The 20,941-nt window shown below is 38.5% G+C and overlaps 1 protein-coding gene across 3 annotated transcripts; it reads right to left on the bottom strand.

The window, feature by feature from the left end:
• Positions 1 to 7,583: 7,583 nt before the first annotated feature.
• LOC107823723 (zinc finger BED domain-containing protein RICESLEEPER 2-like) lies at positions 7,584 to 12,209 on the bottom strand. Of its 3 annotated transcripts, XM_075250697.1 has the most exons (4): positions 11,529 to 12,202; positions 9,978 to 10,093; positions 7,870 to 9,711; positions 7,584 to 7,775 (listed from the first exon to the last, which is right to left on the bottom strand). In XM_075250697.1, exon 3 carries the CDS (start codon positions 9,282 to 9,284, stop codon positions 8,010 to 8,012), a length of 1,275 nt encoding a protein of 424 aa, XP_075106798.1. In that variant the 5' UTR covers positions 9,285 to 9,711; positions 9,978 to 10,093; positions 11,529 to 12,202; the 3' UTR covers positions 7,584 to 7,775; positions 7,870 to 8,009. The 3 variants fall into 3 exon arrangements, with proteins under 3 accessions (XP_075106798.1, XP_075106796.1, XP_075106802.1); XM_075250695.1 differs by lacking the exon at positions 9,978 to 10,093 and having other exon boundaries at positions 11,529 to 12,209; XM_075250701.1 differs by lacking the exon at positions 11,529 to 12,202 and having other exon boundaries at positions 9,978 to 10,117.
• Positions 12,210 to 20,941: the final 8,732 nt, after the last annotated feature.

Here is a 20,941-nt window from a genome sequence, read left to right as displayed (position 1 = left end):
CCGAAGCTCCTGAATCTACACACAGGGTGCAGGGAGTAATGTGAGTATGCCAACTCAGTTAGTAATAAAAGTAAAAGCAGCTGAGCGATAAGAAAACACGTAAAACACAGCAAAATGCTACAAAGAGGCAGTATAAAAAATCAAACAAGGCAATAATTAGTAAAAGCTCGTAGAGAAACACCTTAGTTCAGTAAAAACCTCTTTAAAACATCCATTAACAGTTAAACGAGTGAATGAAAAGTAGTAAGAAAAGATAGACACATAAAATTAGCCTCTCGGGTAAAATTACCAACAGAATCAGCCTCTCGGGCTATCTCACAATCACTCGTATCAGCCCCTCAGGCAATAACATGGAACAACATCAGCCCCTTGGGCTATAACACATCTCACACTAGGTACCCACGCTCACTAGGGGTGTACAGACTCCGAGAGGGGCCCCTTACGGCCCAAGCGCAATATCAAGTCATCTCGTGGCATAATCAAACAGGCTCTCGGCCTCATATCAAGCCACCTTGTTGTGTACAACTCGGGCCCTCGGCATCCTAATCGTGAATCAGTACAATACCACTGTGGCGCGCAGCCCGATCCCTAAACAACCTCACAACACAAGCCCTCGGCCCTACTCAATAAAAAATCTCCAAAAAACCAATCGGGCGCAGTAAAATACGATGCTCAGCTCAAAATATCATTTAAGATGTCAAAATAGAGTAAACATGGTTGAGTTATGAAAACAGTATAATATAGCATGACTGAGTACAAGTATAAAATCAAAATAGTGAGGAATAGTAGTAGAAATCCCATAAAGGGTCCAAAACAGTTGGCGCGAGGCCCAAATATGGTATTCAGCCCAAAACATGATGATAGCAAATAGTTTTCAATCAAATACGCAGTAAAACAGTCATTCGGAATGGACTAAGTCACAATCCCCAATAGTGCACGACCCCACGCCTGTCATCTAGCGTGTGTGTCACCACGAAATAGCACAACTATGTGAAATCTGGGGTTTCATACCCTTAGGACAACATTTACAATCATTACTCACCTCTATCCCGTCCAAACTCTAGCTCGGAATGCCTTTGCCTCTCGAATCAGCCTCAACTCGAGCCGAATCTATCCAAAATCAGAATCATGACGTCAAAATATGCTAAGGGAACGAAGCCCATGCGAAAATAATCAAATTACAATATAAAACCCGACCCCCGGACCCACGTCTTGGAATCCGATAAAAATTACATCAATAAACTCCTTATCCTCCCATGAGTTCATCCATATCAAAAGTACTAAAATCCGACTACAAATGACCCCTTAAACCTTTACTCAAAGGTCTCCAATATCAAGCCCTAATTCCCAATTTTTAACCATTAATTTCCATTAATTTCAAGACAAATCAGTGAAATAACACCATAGAAATGCATATAGGGTCCAAAAACCCTACCTCTATGAAATTCCCTTGAAATCCCTCTTGAAATAGCTCCCTCAAGCTTAAACCCGCATGAAAATGGTGAAGAATAACTCAAAAATCGCGAAGGAAATCTTTTATACTTTCTGACCCAGGATTTTTACACCTGCGGTTCATTTCCACATCTGCGCAACCGCTTCTACGGTCAAGCGCACCGCTTCTGCGGTCACCACTTAAGTCTCCTTCCATACCTGCGACCCGAACTCCGCATCTGCGGGCCCGAAGGTGCAGTTCACCTCCCGCATCTATAGTTTCACTCATTCGCCTTTGGCCGCATCTGCAGCTCCAAATTTGCTTTTGCGAGACCGCACCTGCAGTCCCCTAGCCGCAAGTGTGGTTATGACAGCAAATGGGAAAACTCCAGGTGCCAAAACCCAACTCAAATCTTCCGTCAACCATCCGAAATCATCCCGATGCCCCTTGGACCTCAACCAAAAACACATACAAGTCACATACCATTATCCAAACTTATACCAATCTTCAAAACACCTCAAACAACATTGAATCAACCAAATCACATCGGATTCAAGCCTACGGTTCCAAAAATCTTCCGAATTCCGCTTTTGATCAAAAAGTCCATCAAACCAAGTCTAACTGACCTGAAATTTTGCACACACATCCCAAATGACACAATGTACTACTGCAACTCACGGAATTCCATTCCGACCCCTAAATCAAAATCTCACCTAACAACTGGAAATGCCAAAATTCCAACTTCGCCAATTCAAGCCTAAATCTATTACGGACCTCCAAAACACGTACCGATCACACTCCTAAGTTTCAAATCATCTCCCGAAGCTATCCAAACCATTGGAACTCACATCCGAGCCCTTTTTCTCACAAGTCAACATCCGGTTGACTTTTCCAACTCAAGCTTACTCAAAAGAGACTAAGTGTCTCAAACCCTACCGAAACTATTCCGGATTCGAACCGACTAACCCGATCACACATAATACCACTAAATAAGACAATAAGAAGTATAAATAGGGAAAACGGAGAGATAACACTAGAAACGATTGGTCGGGTCATTATACTTAGAAGTGTGTCCGGATTATGATTTGGAGGTCCATAGTTGAATTTGTCTTGAGATGGCGAAAGTTGGATATTTTAGAAAAGTTTGACCGGGAGTGGACTTTTTGATATCGGATCCGGATTATGGTTCCGGTAATTGGAATAGCTTCGTTATGTCATTTGGGACTAGTGAGCAAAATTTAGGTTGATTCTGGATTGGTTTGCTATGTTTTGGCACGAGTTATGGAACTTGAAAAGTTCAAAGTTCATCAAGTCCGAATTGAGGTGTGATTTGTCGTTTCGATATTATTAGGTGTGATTTGAGGCCTCGAGTAGGTCTGTGTTATGTTATAGGACTTGTCTATATATTTGAACGGGGTCCCGACTGGCTCGGGTAAGTTTCGGACGAGGTTTGAATTATTTTCATTTCATGTTGAATTGCTAAGGCTATTGGTTCTGGTGTGACTGTACGTGCGGAGTTATGAGCGCAGGTGTAGAGCTGCAAAAGCGGTTTTGTCATCACAGAAGTGTGAAGGGGAGCTGGGCATAAGGATCGCAGGTGCGGGTGCTTGGGCGCACCTGCGCAACCGCAAATGTGGATCACTGAGCGCAGGAGCGTGGTCGAAGAAGCGGTAACGGATAGCAGAAATGGTGATGGCTAATCAAGGATTTCTTCGCAGAAGCAAAATTTGATCCGTAGGAATGGAGGTAGTAGATGCGACATTTTAGCCGCATATGCGAAAATGCTGGACATAAGCTATAAAATCGAGGTTTTGGTTCTTTCTTCATATTTTGAGATGTGGGACTCGGATTGAGGCAATTTTTGGAGCACTTTTTATCACAAGAATTAGTATAAATGTTCTACACTTGGTTTTGATTTTCTTTCATGAATCTATCTTATTTTTCGGATATTGGTTGATGAATTTTAAAGAGGAATTAGGGGTTTTAGCCTAAAGTTCATAAAGCGAATTTTTGAGTTTTGAACATCGATTTGGAGTTGGATTTGAGTGAAACTAATATGGTTGGACTCATAATGGAATATGTTATCGGATTTTATGTGTTTCAGTGGGTTCCAAGGTGTAGGCCCGGGTTTTGACTTTTTGGCCGATATTGGGCTTTTGATTAACATTCAACCTTTATCGATTGGGTTTGTTTCCTGTGGCATTATTTGACGTACTTGAGTTGTTTTTGGCTAGTTTTGAGCCGTCCGGAGGTCTCTAAGCGCGTGATGACATATTGGAGCATCGCTTGGCTTGCTTGGTATTGAAATTTGCTTGCTCGAGGTAAGTAACACTTCTAAACTTGGTGTTGAGGGTATGAAACCCCGAATTACGTGTTATGTGTTTGGTATTGAGGTGACGCACATGGTAGGTGACGGGTGTGTGGGTGTGCACTGTGTAAGTTATGACTCTGTTATTTCTGTGGTACTGTGTAGTTACCTAATCTTATCTGTTACCGTAAAATCTCTGGGTACTAAATTAATTGAGTTGTCAATCATGCTAGAGATCATATTTAGGCTATATGCTTGTACTGTTGGGACCCATAGTGGTCGTTTCTTACTGTTGACTTATTGATTTCATTGAAATTTCATACTCAGACATATTCATTCATTACATATCATATCTCAGTATCTATTGTTATTTATTAATACATCATATCATCATTTTGGGGCTAGTTTCGAGATATTGTGAGCCCGTGAAAGAGAGACTGGAGAGATTGATGACTGAATAAGGCCGAGGGCCCGATTATAAATGAATATTTATGGGATCCGGTTGCATGCCGCAGCGGGTTTTACTAATTTATGATAGCGCTTGGGCTGAAGGAGCCCCTCCGGAGTCTACACACACCCCTAGTGAGCGCAGTTAATTTTATATATATGTGTGTATGTGTGTATGTGTGTGTGTGTGCACTACAACGAGCCTTATGGCTATATAAATGTGGACCGGGTTGCATGTCGGAATGAGCCTTATGGCTATATATATATGTGGATCGGGTTGCATGTTGGAACGAGCCTTATGACTCTATATATGTGAATCGGATTGCATGCCACAACGAACCTACGTCTATATGTGGATCGGGTTGCACACCGTATCAGGTATTATATAGTGCTGAGTGATTGAGCGTGATAAGTATTGAGCGTAGTGAGAGAGAATGCGAGATAGTGAGATTGAGTACTCTGAGAGTGTGAGTACATGAGTTCATCACTGAGATGCATTGCATTTGACATGCATACTTGAGATACATGCAAAGAGATCAATTTCCTTCTGCTACCCAGTTTTGGTGACATTCATGAGTTTACCTGCATCTTGACATGTAGGCATAGAGTTGTACTTTACTCATGCTATCGAAAAATGAAACATCTTATTTATTGTTAAAAGGATTTTTGGGAAAATCACAGTTTTCCATCTTACTCATATTTTCTTGGCAATTTCGGTAAAAGATTTGGGTTTTCACTGAGATACTTGAAAAGCATGCCTATTTTATGGAACTGTGAATGAGTTGAGCATTCTATTTCTGAGATACTTCTTTTATTACTTACACTATGTTGTTATGAATTGTTGTTGTCTATTGGTGTCGGACCCGACCTTTATTACAGCTCGTCACTACTTTCAACCTAAGTTTAGGTTTGCTACTTATTATCACACCTCCTTTTTCCTGAGGGATAGGGAGTTTTTCCAATTAAAGTGATATTATTCGAAATGGGATTATTTATTTAATTTTAGAGTCGCCACTTGAAGTAATTTATGGTGTCTCAATTCACCGGTTTATTTTAAATCCCAAATCGAGGAAGTTTGACTCTGTTTTGAAGTCTGTAAAACCAGAAGACCGGGTAAAGAATTATGTTAACCCGGGAGAAGGTGTGAGGCACTCTCGAGTTCCGTGGTTTTAGCACGGTTGCTCAACTATTAATACTGGCCTAATTATTTGATGTATTACATATTTAAAACTTATTCTGCATTTTTAACTTTCTAACCACTTTTAATAGAGTTTTTATTGCTTTTACGATTTATGGAATCTATTTAAATAAGTCGCGATGTTGCACACTTATTGTTATTGTACACATTGCGAATCGCGTCACGTGAAACGCATCCGTAATTTATAATATGTTTATTTTATTATTATTTTGAAGTTGACGTCGAGTCACGTGAAATGCACACTCGAATTGGGGGAGGGGGTTATGTATCATGACTATGCCACGGGAATCGTACCAATAGTCACGATAATTTATTTAATCGCGCCTAAAGCAAGCTACAAATATTTATAACTTGTTTAATTTCCTAAATTTAAGGTTGTTGTGAGGTTATGGAAATAAATTTTTGGATGAAATATACGATTTATTAAATCAAAAGTTTGTTTCAACTCAACACTCTACGGCCAAAATATTAAAAATAGATATCAACTTCACTCATGAATCAATTGCATATAATGAGCGAACGAGACGAACCCAATAAACAACTCCAAAGACATATGATCATATAAAAAAAAGAATAGAGCCAAACAAAATAAATTCTATAGAAAGGACTAAATCATTAATGCTTCTGATTTAACAAAGAGATCCAACATTTAAACAACTTAAGAAATTAATATTTCGGCTTATCCCACAAATGTTGGCAGAATTAGATTTGGCCAAGCAATTCAAATAGTGACTAGAGCTGCAAAACATGATCTCACACACGACTAATCTCAGAACATAATTAGCTCTATAATTACTAACTAGCATGCTGAAACCAACACCTAGTGTACTCACGCAAATACATGGGGATAAATTGATTAAATTATCGTAATTTTTATCGTACAGATCATATTTAGCCACAAATGTTCACAGATCTCAATTCAAAATCCAAGCATGTCCATTCTTACGACTAATATCATGAATGATGGAAATTTGAACCTTAACAGGAAAGGCTAAAGGACAGAAACTTTGGTGACAAAGTATGATAAGAAATTGATGAGGAAAAGTGAATTGCCCCTTTATTCTAGTTTGCAACATTTGACTTCAAGAATTTAACCTCTCGAATTCTTATACCAAAAGCAACAGTAATGGCCAGATTCAATTCAAACAGTAATAAAATATCGAAACAGGATTTTCAACATGACTGGATTCAAATGCATTTTAAACATCAAGCAAATAAGCAAAGAACAACATATGCAATCTTCAGAAATCCATGTATTTAATGCAGGTTCATTTAAATTGAACAACTCCAATATTCAGCCATGAAAAGCAAAACCAAATAAAATTATACAATGGACTTAGATGCGTACCTAGTTGACAATAATCAAAAGAAAATCAGAAAAATAAATCCCTGAACACCAGGGGTATCAACAGCTAATCTGGAGCTCAGCCATGAAGTGAATCAGCAGCACACGACAACAATTTGAGAATTTAATCACTCTTAAAAGCCAGAGTAGTGGTGGCAAATGGGCGGGTTGGGTCGGATTTGGGCGGGTTAAAAACGGGTTGGACAAAAACGGGTTCGATTGCAACCGGTCCATATTAATATGGGTAAAATACGGGTTGGGTAAAATATGAGTTGGGTAAAAAATGGGCATGATCCATTCATCCATTTTGTGTTATGCAGTTTTTAATAGATCGATCCTGTGAGATTGAGAAACTGCTCTAAAAACTGATTTTAGAATTAAACTGACCTTAATTAACCTGTTATCAGAATATTTTCTATATTTTCTCAGTGACAAGAATATTTGAAAATTATTCAATGACCATAAGTTGTCTATCTTTTTTATTTTGACATGGCCAACTTGATATTACAATAGTTTGGTATAGATTCCAAACTTCGTCAAGGAAAGAGCCTGTATATTTTCGTTAATGAAGTATATTACTCCTAAATATTATCATACGAAGTTACTTCTTTCTTCTTCTTTTTTTGTCCTTTTTCAAACTTAAGCAACTGACAATAACAGAGATACTAACATAAATGAAATACTGCCAGGAAATAAGCCAACCTAACTGCTATTTTTTCAAACTCTACAATAACAGAGATAGTGCCATAAACTCGTCGAACTAATGCTTCAAAATGACATAAATAAACCACAAACACTGAAGTATCAAGATACGACTGAAGACTAGATAGCAAATGCAATTTTCCCAAGCATGGCAACAAAATCTGAAACATCCTTCAACAATTGTCTCTGCTTAGTCCAGAGTCCATACAAGGGTAAGTTCCTTACATAAGCCAGTCATAACTATTTCTACACAACTTTACCTATCAATGTGAACTAAGTTTATCAAGATGCAGCTGCAGGTGTACCGCAATTTCATCCTCATCAGTGTCTGATTAAATACAATCTTACAAAAACAAACAAGAAAAGGTAAAATTAATTTATTGGAGCACTATTACAAAAGAACAGAACAAAAGAATAGTATAAATAAAATGATTTACCTTCTTGTTCGCAAAGCCAATCTCTAGTACACAACTTTGCCTCTGCATTTGCAGGCAAAATAGAGCTTTGAAACTTTCCAATAATACGACCTCCAATGCTAAAGGTAGACTCTGAGGCAACAGTGGTAACTCAAGACATTTCATGCCATCAATGAGAGTTCTGGAAACCTTAGTCTATTTTCCTTCCAAAAGGCAAGCACATCCAAATCTGGATTTGCTTTACGATCAAGATTAGGCTCCTCCATGTACAAATCTAATTGTGTTTTACCTCTACCAGACTCTTGGTTCTCAAACACATCAAACTCCTCAAGCTTATCCCTTGCTTCATTGGTACATCTATCATAAGCATGCTCCTCCATTAAGGAAATTGAGATCGAAGGTACCAAGTATTCTTTGAACAACAATTGCAAATGATCTTCAACAATTTTTACCTTCGCATCAGTAGTCGCAGGATCAATTTTGGAGAAGCAAAATTTCACAAACTTCATTTTATATCGAGGATCAAGGACAATGGCAAGTGATAAGATCTTACTGTAAGACCTCCAATATTTTTTGAACTTCCTTAACATTAATGTAGCCATCTCATTCATAACTAGGTCACTACTATTTCTTTCTTCCTCTAACAGCATTTGAATTTTCCATACATTAGGTAGATACAAATTGGCAGTTGGATATTTGCTTCCGGAAAACAATGTAGTGATATCATAAAATGGCTTCAAAAACTTAGCAATCGTCTCTACCCTTTTCCATTCCTCCTCAGAAAGAGCATATTTAAAATCAGTATCAACTAACTTATATTGAATATAAGCTTGCTGGTAGAGGAGAGCACTTTCAAGCATTTGAAAAGTAGAATTCCAACGAATAGTCATATCTTGGCGAAGCTTCTTTGAGCACGGTAGCCCAAGATTCTTAATGCATTCCACAAATTTCAAAATTCTTCCTTCCGAATGTTTAATATGCTTAACACCTTCTCTAATTTTTATAACAGATGCATCAGCTTTTTCCAAACCAGCCTTCACTATTAAATTCAATATGTGGTTCCCACAACGAACATGAAAGAACTTTCCATCACAAACTAGTGAACGCCTCAAAGATAAATGTTCTTTTAAAATATCAACCACACCCCTATTGCAACTATCATTATCCAATGTAAGAGTAAAGATCTTCTTTTCAATGTCCCATTCCTTAATAAACTCAATTAGAAAAGTACCTAAAACTGAACCAGAATGTGGAGGGGCCACATGACGGAAAATCAATACTCTTTTTTGAAGAATCCAATTCAAATCAACATAATGAGCAGTTAAACACATATAGCCATTTGATGCTACAGAAGTCCACATGTCCGAAGTCAAACACACCCTACTAGGAATCGCGGCAAGCTCATTCTTTAGAAATTCTTTTTCCCTATCATACATTTTCAAAGTATCAGACTTGGCGGTATTTCTTGAAATGGTTTTGACAGTTGGATTTAAGTACAAATGGATATCCCTATTTCTTTATGCTCGACAAAGCTAAAAGGATAATTATGCTTTAGAATAGCCACAGACAATTTCTCCCGATAAATTGCTTGATCAATTGGCTCACACCTACGCCCTTGCGTATTATTTATGTGTGCATATGTCGCTTCAAATTTGAAGTTCCAGACTTAGAATCTGCTACATAGATCATCTTACATACCTTACATTGCGCTTTGCCCCTTTCACCAATAGTAGCACGAGGCAATTTTTGAAAGGTATTCCAAACAACGGAAGTATTTTTTTTAGCTCATTTTGTTGGGATTGACGAACTAAAATCATATGACTCCTCAATAGCCTCCTCATTAACCTCCGTAGACATCTCTACCTAACATAGAAAGCAAAAGTTCAAAATATAACACTGGCATATTTGGACTCATTACTAAACTCATTCCTGAGCTGAAATTTCTTAGCGAAATAACTTGAGAAAATTTATAACTTAAATTTGGGAGAAATACAGAACAAAGAATCTAATAGTTATAAGCAGTTATGCAGATATTCGAAAGTGTAAAAAACTAAACCCCATAAGTAAAAGGAAAGACAAAAAAAACTGGGGATTGATTTATATTTTCCTTTTGTGTGAAAAACAATTACCTAGTTTGTGGATAGAACACCGATTTCCATAGGAAAAGGAAGTTCTCGTTGAGTGAAGTCGACATTAGCGAGATAGGTGCTCTCGGTGTTGGGAGTTTATTGGACTTCTAATTAGCCTATACAATCACAAATTCAAAATGATATATTTCTTGGAATTAATTTCACCATAGAAAGCAATTATGATATATTTCTTGAAATTAAATTTGGAATGATAAAATAAATAATAACTTCTGCTTATTTTTAGAGCTACGCACCAACCCTAGCTCTAAAATTTAAAAACAAAAGAAGGAAAAGAAGAAAAAAAGGAGGATGAGGAAGAAGGTTTCAAGGGACTGGGGCAGAGAGGTTACCCTTAAAGAGATTGATGAAGAGAAACCGTTGTCACACCTCCTTTTTACCTACACCTCGTAAAGGGTATAAGGGAGTTTTTCCAATTTAAGTGACAATCGAAACGGAATTATTTTATTTTTAAAAAAAATCAGAGTCGCCACTTGGGATAATTTATGGTGTCCCAAGTCACCAGTTTAAGATCCCGAATCGAGGAAAGATTGACTCTGTTATACAGTCTAAGAACACAGAAGTCCGAGTAAGGAATTCTGTTAACCCGGGAGAAGGTGTTAGGCATTCCCGAGTTTCGTGGTTCTAGCACGGTCGCTTTGATCATACTTGGCTTATTAAAATTGTCTAATTACTCATTTTAGAACCTATGTGGATCCCCTCCCTTAACCGCTTTTAATTAAGAAATTAACTTGAAATGAGTCACGCGTACGTGTACTCATTTTGCTCGGTGTGTCAAAAATTATGTCACGAGTACGTGTCCACAATTCCTAACACTTAGTTTTTTAGGAAAAGCTTGGCCAAGTTGCGCGAACGCATATTTAGGAAAAGCTTGGCCAAAGTTGCGCGAATGCATACCTTGATTTTTATTTTTAAAAGAATCGTAACTATGTCACGCGAACGTGTACATAGGCCGAAAATCCATTTTAAAAGTGGTTATCACCTATACATCTCTCTCCATTATTAAGATGCTAATGCATTTTCAAGTGTGCCAAAAGAAATTTCAGCACTATCCATATATTAGAATAATTATAAATTAGAATACTTCAACAAATCACAACTAGAGACCTTAACTCTTTAAAGAAAGATAAAATCGTCCTTCTCATGTTTGGTTCAAAAAACTAGTGGTACTATGATCTTAATCCTTATTAATTAACAATTAATTTTCCTCATCATATGATTGTCATTATATTAGCACGATACCAAATTGACTACGACATTAATATAACTCTACTGGTCTGGTTCTTCTTTGAACTTTCATGAAATCAAGATAATAATAACAATAACTAAACTCACAAAAAGAGAACAACATAGTAAGCTCGACAAAAATTAATGAGATAAGACAAACCCTCATGCTGTGGGTTGCTGAAGAAGTATAAGTCATCACAGTCTTTTAAGTTTTTTATGAACTTACACAAACATTCAATAAGAGATTAAGGGTAGTTGTCAAAACATGATATTAAGAGCTAAACAGTGAAGGAAAGAAGAACGGACCTCTGAAATCTTTCAATATATTAAAGATCTTCCAACTAGTTTACAAGAAAAATGCGACACTGTAGTTGAACACAAACAGACCGTAAGCCGGAGACCCCGATGGAACCTCGAAGGATTGAATCCTCACCGAAAAACCAAATAATCGACGGGATCCGAATTAACACCGGAAGGCTCAACCCAAACACGAATTCAAAACCACATTTCAATTAAAGTCCATCCTTGAACACAACCCAGAATCAAAAATAATGAACGAAACAGAAAATATGTTTCTTTTTTTTGTATCTTTTTGGATTTCAAAGAACAAATGAAGATTTGCAAAATGTGTTCCCCAAGCCTCACTATTATTCCCTTGATTTCTATCCCGTTTTGGTCTTTGTACGTGACGGCGTGTGTGCGTATTCCAGCGAGCTTTGGTTGGAGAAGGTGATGGTGTCGCCGGTTCCGTTCAGTCGAGAAAACAGAGGTTCCAACAACTTTAAGGTTCAGGGATGAAGTGGGAACGGCGGGGTGGTTGTGTCTGTTGAACTGGTAAAGGGCTGCTGTGATGTTGTTGTTAGACTTGGAGTTGGTGATTGCCTACAGGTTGATGAAGAAGATGAAGGACAGGGGAGGGGTTCGTTTTTTGTATTCGACGGGTCCGTGTGTATATCCCTTGATTTAGGCTGCTTTTTCCTGCTTTTTAGGCGTTCCTATATGTAGAACTATATGTAGAGTCTAGGTTTAGGTTATTATTTTGTGTATTTTGCCAATTAGTCCCTAGGTCTTTTTGTGTTAACTCCTTAGGGTCTTTTTTATTTGTTTTTGTTCCAAAGAAGAGTCTAGAAGGGTCCCTAGGCTTAATGGATTAATCCGAATTGGGCCAAGAATTGGGCTCTAAAACTCTTAAAATTATGATCCAACACCTTAATTGACTCATTTTAAAATAAGGTAAAAATACTACACAATGCAAAAGCTAACATGAAACTATTATATATTTTTTTGTATTTTCAAAATTATATAAAGATAAAAATATGGTACTATTTTTTGTATTTTTTTAAAAAATTTATGAAAGATACATCCTATAATATTATTTTTTTTGTAATTTTTATTTTTCTTGTAATAAAATAAAGTAAAAGAGTAAAAATGAGTTGAAATAGTTATATTAAGACTAAATTAAATATTTACGTGCTAAATATGAAAAAATCTTGGGGAGGGTTAAAAATCACATATCTACAGCTGCCCTTCTTTGATTGAAAAGACGAAGTATTTTCAGACAAAGAATGACTAGACAGGTGTTTTGACCCGACCCTTATTTAGAGAGACTAAAACTAATAGAGAGGGGAATGTGACCGAGCCCTGGTATCTGAGCTGCCTACATATCCTTGGCTATAAAGAAATCAGGCCACATGTAGTTCAGAGGTGAGTGAGATGATGGAGTGTACCGAGGTGGAGAGCTGGTCAAGGTGCCGTTCCGCCGAGGTTCCGGTCCGTAGTCCTGATGTTACATCAAAAATCAAAACATGAAAAAGACTATCTAAGCCTACCAACTACGAGTTACAAGATTCCTATATATAAGTCTTCCGAAGCTTGATCTTGTGTCTTGAATGGTTCTTCATGCAGACTTTGGATTTGAACCTTGACGCCTGCTAGTTGCAGGTGCTAGCTCGTTCTTCTTCAGCTTTTAGGATCAAAATCGGGCATGCAGTGCTTGTAACCTTGGCCATGTCTTGAGCAACCCATGTCTTTCATCAACTTCTGCATTTGGATTAGCTTCCTGTCTTCCCCTCTTTTTCCTTATTGCGACTAACTTCTGTTGATCACCTCGGACTGTTGACTCGCATTCTTGCCACGAGCTTCTTTTATTGCTGACTTGAATTGTAATCTGAGATGATTTCCCTTTTCTCCAGGTGGATGCCTGATTGCTGAACTCGAATTGTACTCTGAGATGCTTTCCCTTTCTCCAGGTGGATGCCTGACTGCTGAACTTGAACTGTATTCCCGTGCTCTCTAGGTGGGCGCCTGACTGCTGAACTTGAATTGTATTCCCGTGCTCTCTAGGTGGGCGCCTGACTGCTGAACTTGAACTGTATTACCGTACTCTCCAGGTGGGCGCCTGACTGCTGAACTTGAACCGTACTCACATGCTCTCCAGGTGGGCGCCTGACTACTAAACTTGATTTGTATTCCTGTGCTCTCCAGGTGGGCGCCTGACTGCTAAACTTGAATTGTATTCCTGTGCTCTCTAGGTGGGTGCCTGACTGCTGAACTTGAACTATATTCCCGTGCTCTCCAGATGGGCGCCTGACTGCTGAACTTGAATTGTATTCTCGTGCTCTCTAGGTGGGCGCCTGACTGCTGAACTTTAATTGTATTCCCGTGCTCTCTAGGTGGGCGCCTGACTGCTGAACTTGAATTGTATTCCCGTTCTCTCCAGGTGGGCGCCTGATTGCTGAACTCGAACTGCTTCTCCCTGTTCTCCAAGTGGCTGCCTGATTTCAACAAAAATAGACAAAACACAGAAAATTTTCTGCCCCAGTTTGGTAGATGGGCACATCTGTGAGTGTTAAACTGAATCATGTTACCAAACATTATCAAGAATTTGAAAGCTAGATCCCGTTATACAGGAGGGTCCTGACAACTCCTATTTAAATGACAATTTTAAAGCTAAATTATGTCTTCTGAAGGTATATCTTATGCTAAGTCTTGTTATCCGAGCAAGTTTTAAAACTACACCCCATTATCCATGAGGGTCCTGAAAATCAAAAGTCAATTTTTATCTTAAAAGTGACAATTCTTTTACGGCTGAATTATTCTACCCTATAATAGAACCTACGCTAAATCTTGTTATCTAATAGAAATCTTAACTCTAGGTCCCATTATTCAGGAGGGTCCTGAAAATTCCTAATTGAATCATATCTTAAACATACAAACTTTGAAGCCAACTTATATTCCTTTGGGATACATTTATGCTAGATTATGTTACTCATGATTGTTTCGAATTTTAAACTAGGTCCTATTTTTCCATGAGGGTCCTGAAAATTTACTGTCAAACCTATTTGGTGCTTGCTTTTCCTTAACGGAGGGTTTCTCCGAAACAAATGAAATTTCTGCCCCTGTTTCTAATCAAAGAAAAATCTTGTCAGTTTAAAAATATGGTGGTTGGTTTGTGGCCTTGACTTTGAGGGCGGTTGATCCTTCACTTCCCATGATAACTTTGATTTTCACTCGAAGACCTTGCTTGTTTATTGATTAACCACTTTCTCTGTCACCCTTATCATAGAAAATACCTCTTCTCCGTTCAGACCCAATACCCTCTATCTGTTGCATTGCTCATGAAATGACATTTACCAAACCTTTGTGTCTCATATGAATCCCAAAGCACGTCAATTGCCACCCACTCAATGCGTATGCTGTTCTTTCCTGATTTAAAACATTGGCTTTGGCCTTGAGGTCTATTGCTCCTTCATTTGCCATGATAACTTTGATTTCTGCTTGGAAGACCTTACTTATCATTGGTTAACCACTTTCTTTGTCAATCTTATCACAGAAAATACCTTTGATCCGTTCACCTAACACCCTTCATCTGTTGCATTGTTGATATATACCAAACCTTTGTATTTCACATGGGTCCCAAATCATGTCAATTGTTACCAACTCAGTGCGCTTATTGTTCTTTCTGGACTTATGACACTTTGATGTGCTAGACAGATCCCGTTTTGTGCAATTGGAAAGCTAGTGGCAAATTTTGAAGTTATTTCTCACTTGTTCTGACCAAACAGACTCAGGAAGAAGAAGTAAACAAGACAAAAGGAACAGAGTAAAGGACAATGGAAAGAGATAATTCCTAACAAGAAAACTACAAAGTAGAAACCTATCAGATATGGATACCAACTCTAATAACCATGACATGCACCTATGGATATTTTGTCAAGCAAGTCTGATGTTCAACTCTTGTTATACCCCCAAACCGTGAAACTGGGCTTCAATGCTCCGATTATCCAATCTGATTTACAATCCCTATTCGACTTGTAGTGGCCGAAGGGTTTTCACCATCAAGCCTCTCTCATTTTGTTCTTTCTCTCAACTTACAGTTGCCTCAAGGTGCTCGTGAAGGTTCTCACCAATAAGACTCTCCCATTTTTTATTTCTCTCAGCTTTCATCTCCTTACGGTGCCCGTGAGGGTTTTCACCAATAAGACTCTCTCATTTTCATTTTCCTCGTTTGGACCGGAATTTTACCCATGAATCACCTCTACTTGCTCGACTTGGCATCCTCAAAGATTGATCGGAAGGTCTTTCTCTGGACCATAATGTGGGCTTTTGGATGGGGTTAGAAAGAAAGCGTATCAAAAGGCTCAAAACAAACTCAACCGGGTTCAAAATTACAACTTTTGGAACCAGATTTTCCCACAACAACCGCAACTTCTACCCCAGTTTCTTTGCTTGGGGACTTTTGGATTTTTATTTTGATGGGACCGAACTGTGAGGCTGCCTACGTATTCTTAAAAGGAATTAGGTCGAACGTAGTTCATGTCATAGGAATTACTTTGTTTGTTGTGATTTTTCTTTTCTTTTTCTTTATCTTCTTTTCTTCTTTTTGTTTTTCTTTTTGTTGTTTTTTCCTCTCTTTTTCTTTTTTTCTTTTTCTTTTCATTCTTTTCTTTCTCTCTTCATTCTTTTATTTCTCTTTTCATTCTTTTATTTCTCTTTTTCTCTTTGTCCTTTACTTACATTTTACACTTGCGTTTCTGAACTTTACTACTGATTCCAAAAGAGGGGTATGAAAAAAAAATAAGGCTCAAAAAGGGTAACAAAGGATAAAGTGTTTAGATAGCAGAACAAAATGCCTTCGTCATTCCAATCTTCAAAACATGCCAAGTACAAACAAACATAACTTAACCAAAGAAATAATACATAATATCTTTTGACCGAATCAGAATTGATAGCTATTTCTACACATTTGCCTTATACATCTGTTAAATACAAAGCACCATTGGACAACACTCTCACTCTCATTACCGCGAACAGCCCCTTGCAAATTTGGAATGAACTTGCCTTTAGCTTCGACCCGATGCGGCAGGATGCATTTCAATAGGGTTTCTTTATGTTCTATCTGCCCCAGTTTCACACAATTCGGTCTTGAAGTGATCTCAAAATGCTTTTGCTTATTTCCCCTCGCATGTCCCTACATCTTCAAAATTGCTTCATTGCTTCATGACTAAATTGACTTTTAAAACCAGGCTGAGTATTATGCCTGCATGTCAAGTCACTAGAGTCAACAGGAAAAGAACTATAAAAGAAAAGAGGACTAAACAAAAAATGACTAGCAGTTACAGAAAACAAAAAATTGCATTAGACAGCTGGTGAAAGGATTTGAACAACAAAACAAGCAAACTAAACTGGGGTTACAAACCTAGAACAAACCGAGACAACACTAAATGAGCTACTACGACTAAAAAACTAGGCAAAATAAAAGGATAGAAGGGTTTGAGTCACAAGACAATATCTGGATTACAACCTTGGAAATAACCCGGACAACAGAAATGACAACAAAATAAACCACCAAAACTCCTCCCTGGCTAACCAAGAAAAGAGCATCTTTCCAATCACCAAACTCAGCATCTTAGCCACTGACTTCTGCATCAACATTACTAGGACCTTCACAAGTTTCCATCACATTGTTCTTAACAAATTGCTTTTGGGTTCCATGTGCCTGCTCGTTCTTAGGATCAACCTCTGATAGCGCTGAAAGCTTCGTAGCACGTGGACCTCCGAGGATCTCAGAAGAATTCTCATATTCCTTTTAAAAATAAATGATACCTACCATACGCGTCTCATTACGCACAGGCGATAGCCCTTGGCTAGTGTCTGCTGCATCTGGATTTTGCACGACAATGTCACCTGCATTAATAAGCTTCTGAATCGCATTTTTCAGGTGCCAACACTTTCTATACTGTGACCTAGGGCATCAGAGCAATATGCACACCTTTGGGAAAATCAAACTTCTTTGGCAGAGGGTTTGGCTTTTTTTATCTGAATCGGCTTTAACATGTCCCATTGCCTCAACCTTTGGAACAGACTGGCATATGATTCTCCAATAGGGGTGAAAGCCTTTTCTTTTTTCAGTAGTTTTTTCAGTTTATATTCTGGCCTCAGCTGGAACTTTTTGCGGGCAAGGGGCTGATATGCTTGAGGGGGCAGGTAAGACATTTGGGGAAGTGGTGTGGGCCATCGCGCGCCTCGTGGGTGTGGAGCATATGGTGGTGAATTGTGGACAGGGTACTGGGAAAGTGACGTACGAGTTTGGGGTTTCATTGGAGAAAAATAGCATTGGAGAGGATCATCTGGTGCACAAGGATATTCATGGGGCCGATGTCGAGGATGAAAGTGTTGAGCAGGAATGCCCAGCGAATCATCTTTTCTATTTCTCTTTCATCCACCCAAACTTACTGGGATGTTCTGAATATCTTTTGTAGTATCTTTCAATGCCGAACAACTCATGATTTTGCCGGACTTGATTCCCTCTTCTACCATCTCCCCTATTTTTAACACATCATTGAAAGGCTTTCCCAATGCCGGGATCAAATGATTGAAATAAGTGAGCCCCTGGGCTAGTAGGAAAAGCTCAACCATTTCTTCTTCACCAATCGGGGTACTGACTCGAGCAGCTTGCTCCCTCCATCTGAGCCCAAATGTTACAACCCATATCCACATGCGTTAGTTCATGCCATATATTAGTTAACATAAATTCAAGAAGGAATTACCTTTGAGATAATAAGAAGTTAATCATATTGGTCTTAAGTGATACAAGGGTGTATAAGGGTGATTAACAAGTATTAGAAGTTAAACGAATCAAGGATGTTGTAACTCGTATTTTCAGGTAAACCTAGAGGTTCTTAATACACTTAAGGTCATGTATTAAAGTGTTTGAATCATATAATATCCGTATCATAAGTCTTGAAGTCAAACGAGTTATGAAACAAAAGTCGACAAACGTTGTCGCAACTTAGGTTCATAATTTTACTTAAACATTAGGTTAAATATTTCTAAGCTTTTCTCCTAATTTAAAAGGAATTACGGGGTGATCTACCCACCAAATTAAATATCTATGAGACTAGTTTCCAACGCATTAAACCATTTGTCAATACGATCTAGGTGTATAGAGATATTCATATTTTCGCAAGCCTGCGCAGATTGGTAGATGACAAGTAGGTGCATCACCTACTTGCCAAAATGATAGGACAAAATTAAAAGACCTAAGTCGGCCAAGAGAGGACTTTTAAGGGGTTATGAACTCAGTTATTTCATCCATATTTCAGACCCTCAAAACCAAAGTTAACCCCTGCAACTCCTCCCCAAAAATCCCACACAAACCCTAATCGATTTTCCCTCCCTTTCAAGTTTTATTTGAAGGTAACACCTAGAGTTTGAAGAACCAAGGGAAGGGCTGAGTTATCCAACAAGCAAGGTAAGTTACTGCAATCTTTCATACATTTTTCTCTGCTGTGAATTCATGGTAATTCGTTCTATACATGTAAGAACTCACGGGACGGTGATCATAAGCCGTGAGTTCGAGTTATTCACTTATAGCGGACTGTTTTATGGACTGTTTTGTGTTGCTATTAGGCTGCGTGTTTTACTACTATTTTGTGGAGTTTTAGAGGTGTAAGGGTGTGGAGGAACACCATATATATGTAGGGTTGTGGGCTGATAGTGATTCGTAACATTTTCGGGTCGTTTGACACGACTACGGTGGTCGTCGTATGTATGATGTAATTAGGTTGTGTGTGGACTATTTTGGGAGGCTCAATATGTTTATTATTGATGTTGTTTGGGCTGTTTGGTGATTGTTTGGAATGGTGTGAAGTCATATATATAGGGGAGGTGTTGTCCGTTTCAACGTAAAATAGGTTGTGGTCGATACATAATAGTTATGACGCTTAAATGATAACGATAGTATCGTTTCTCTTATTGTAGACTAAGGAGTTGTGACAATTGCATAGCTTGTGATTGGGGCAGTATATACAAGGTATGTGAGGCTATCCCTTTTCTTCTTTTGCACGACTCCGATTGTACATAATGTAATGAACGAGCTTCCAAAGATACTCTACTCTTAGAAGCTAGCAGTACTTACATTGCTTTCCCTCTTATGAAACGATTGATGTTAATGTTTCTTCTCTTATTCTTATGTTATCAATGTTGTTGGTACTTCCTGATTCTTATAAGGTTCGTAATGAAGAGTTGGTCCTAATAACGTGTACAGAGGATACCGACCTTACGTCACTCCGAAAGGTTTAGAATGTGATTCCATGAGTCGAGCATGCATTATATATATGTATCTATTTTACTCTACCGAGTCGCACTATAGTCGGCCGGGTACAGCACATATTGTGCAACCACTGAGCAGTTGGGTTTTACCGAGCTCCACCTGGCCAGGTACGATTCTACCGAGCCTTATGACAGTCGGGTACATTTTTACCAAGCCTATTATGGTTGGGTACGATATGATGATGATGATGCCCACAGAGACATATATTTTAAAAGTTTATGTATACATACATATGTATCATGCATTTCATGTCAGTAGCCCTCAGAGGTGCTCAGATGTTCCAGGTTGTATATTCTTTATCCCTGCTTACATTAATGTTCATATTTATGGTTCCCTGCCTTACATACTCAGTACTTTATTTGTACTGACGTCCTTTTGTTTGTGGACGCTGCATGTTGTGCTACCGGCCCTAATAGACAGGCAGGTGCAGCTCCCCCACCACAGCAGGTTGTCTAGTTCAGCAGTGATTGGCGAGATCCCTTCTCCGAACTTGTCGTGGTCTTGGTATGCATTTTTGTTATAGACATTATGGGTATGTCGGGGCCCTGTTTCGGCTATGTTGCAGCACTTATGTTCATTTAGAGGCTCATAGACAAGTGTCGACTCATGTATAGTTTGGTATGCCTTGTCAGCTGGTTTTTGTTGTATAGTCTTTCATGGTAGCGTGGTAGCTCGTACCTTATATGTAGTTTCTTGATTGTCTGGTCATCCCCTGCTATGTATGTTCATGCCATCATATTTTATTGCTGGTTGTCCATGATCCAGGTCTACCATTTATATTGATCTCGTCAACCCTAAAAGATAATAAAAAAAGGTTAGATAAAATGTACGTTGGTGCTCGGCAAGTATGGTCGGGTGCTAGTCATGGCCCTCCAGTTTGGGTCGTGACAAACTTGGTATCAGAGCAAGTCTATCCTAGGGATTGTCTATGAGCCGTGTCTAGTAGAGTCTTGATTATGGATGTGTAGCGCGCCACATTTATAATCAGGAGGCTACATGACATCTAGGGTTTTTACCTTCTTCCTGAATCAAGATCGTGCGTAGAGTTGAGTCGTAAGTATTTGTCTCTAATATTCACCTTGTTTTCTTTCAGCGATGCCTTCGA

The sequence above is a fragment of the Nicotiana tabacum genome, chromosome 1 (genome assembly GCF_000715075.1).
Source record: "Nicotiana tabacum cultivar K326 chromosome 1, ASM71507v2, whole genome shotgun sequence".
NCBI lineage: Eukaryota > Viridiplantae > Streptophyta > Magnoliopsida > Solanales > Solanaceae > Nicotiana > Nicotiana tabacum.
The sequence above is the reverse complement of the archived record's forward strand: the minus strand, read 5'-3'. Positions and strand labels throughout refer to the sequence as shown.

Bases quoted from the DNA above. Each gene is read 5' to 3' on its own strand.
- LOC107823723 (XM_075250695.1), bottom strand. From the start codon at position 9,284: ATGTATGATAGGGAAAAAGAATTTCTAAAGAATGAGCTTGCCGCGATT.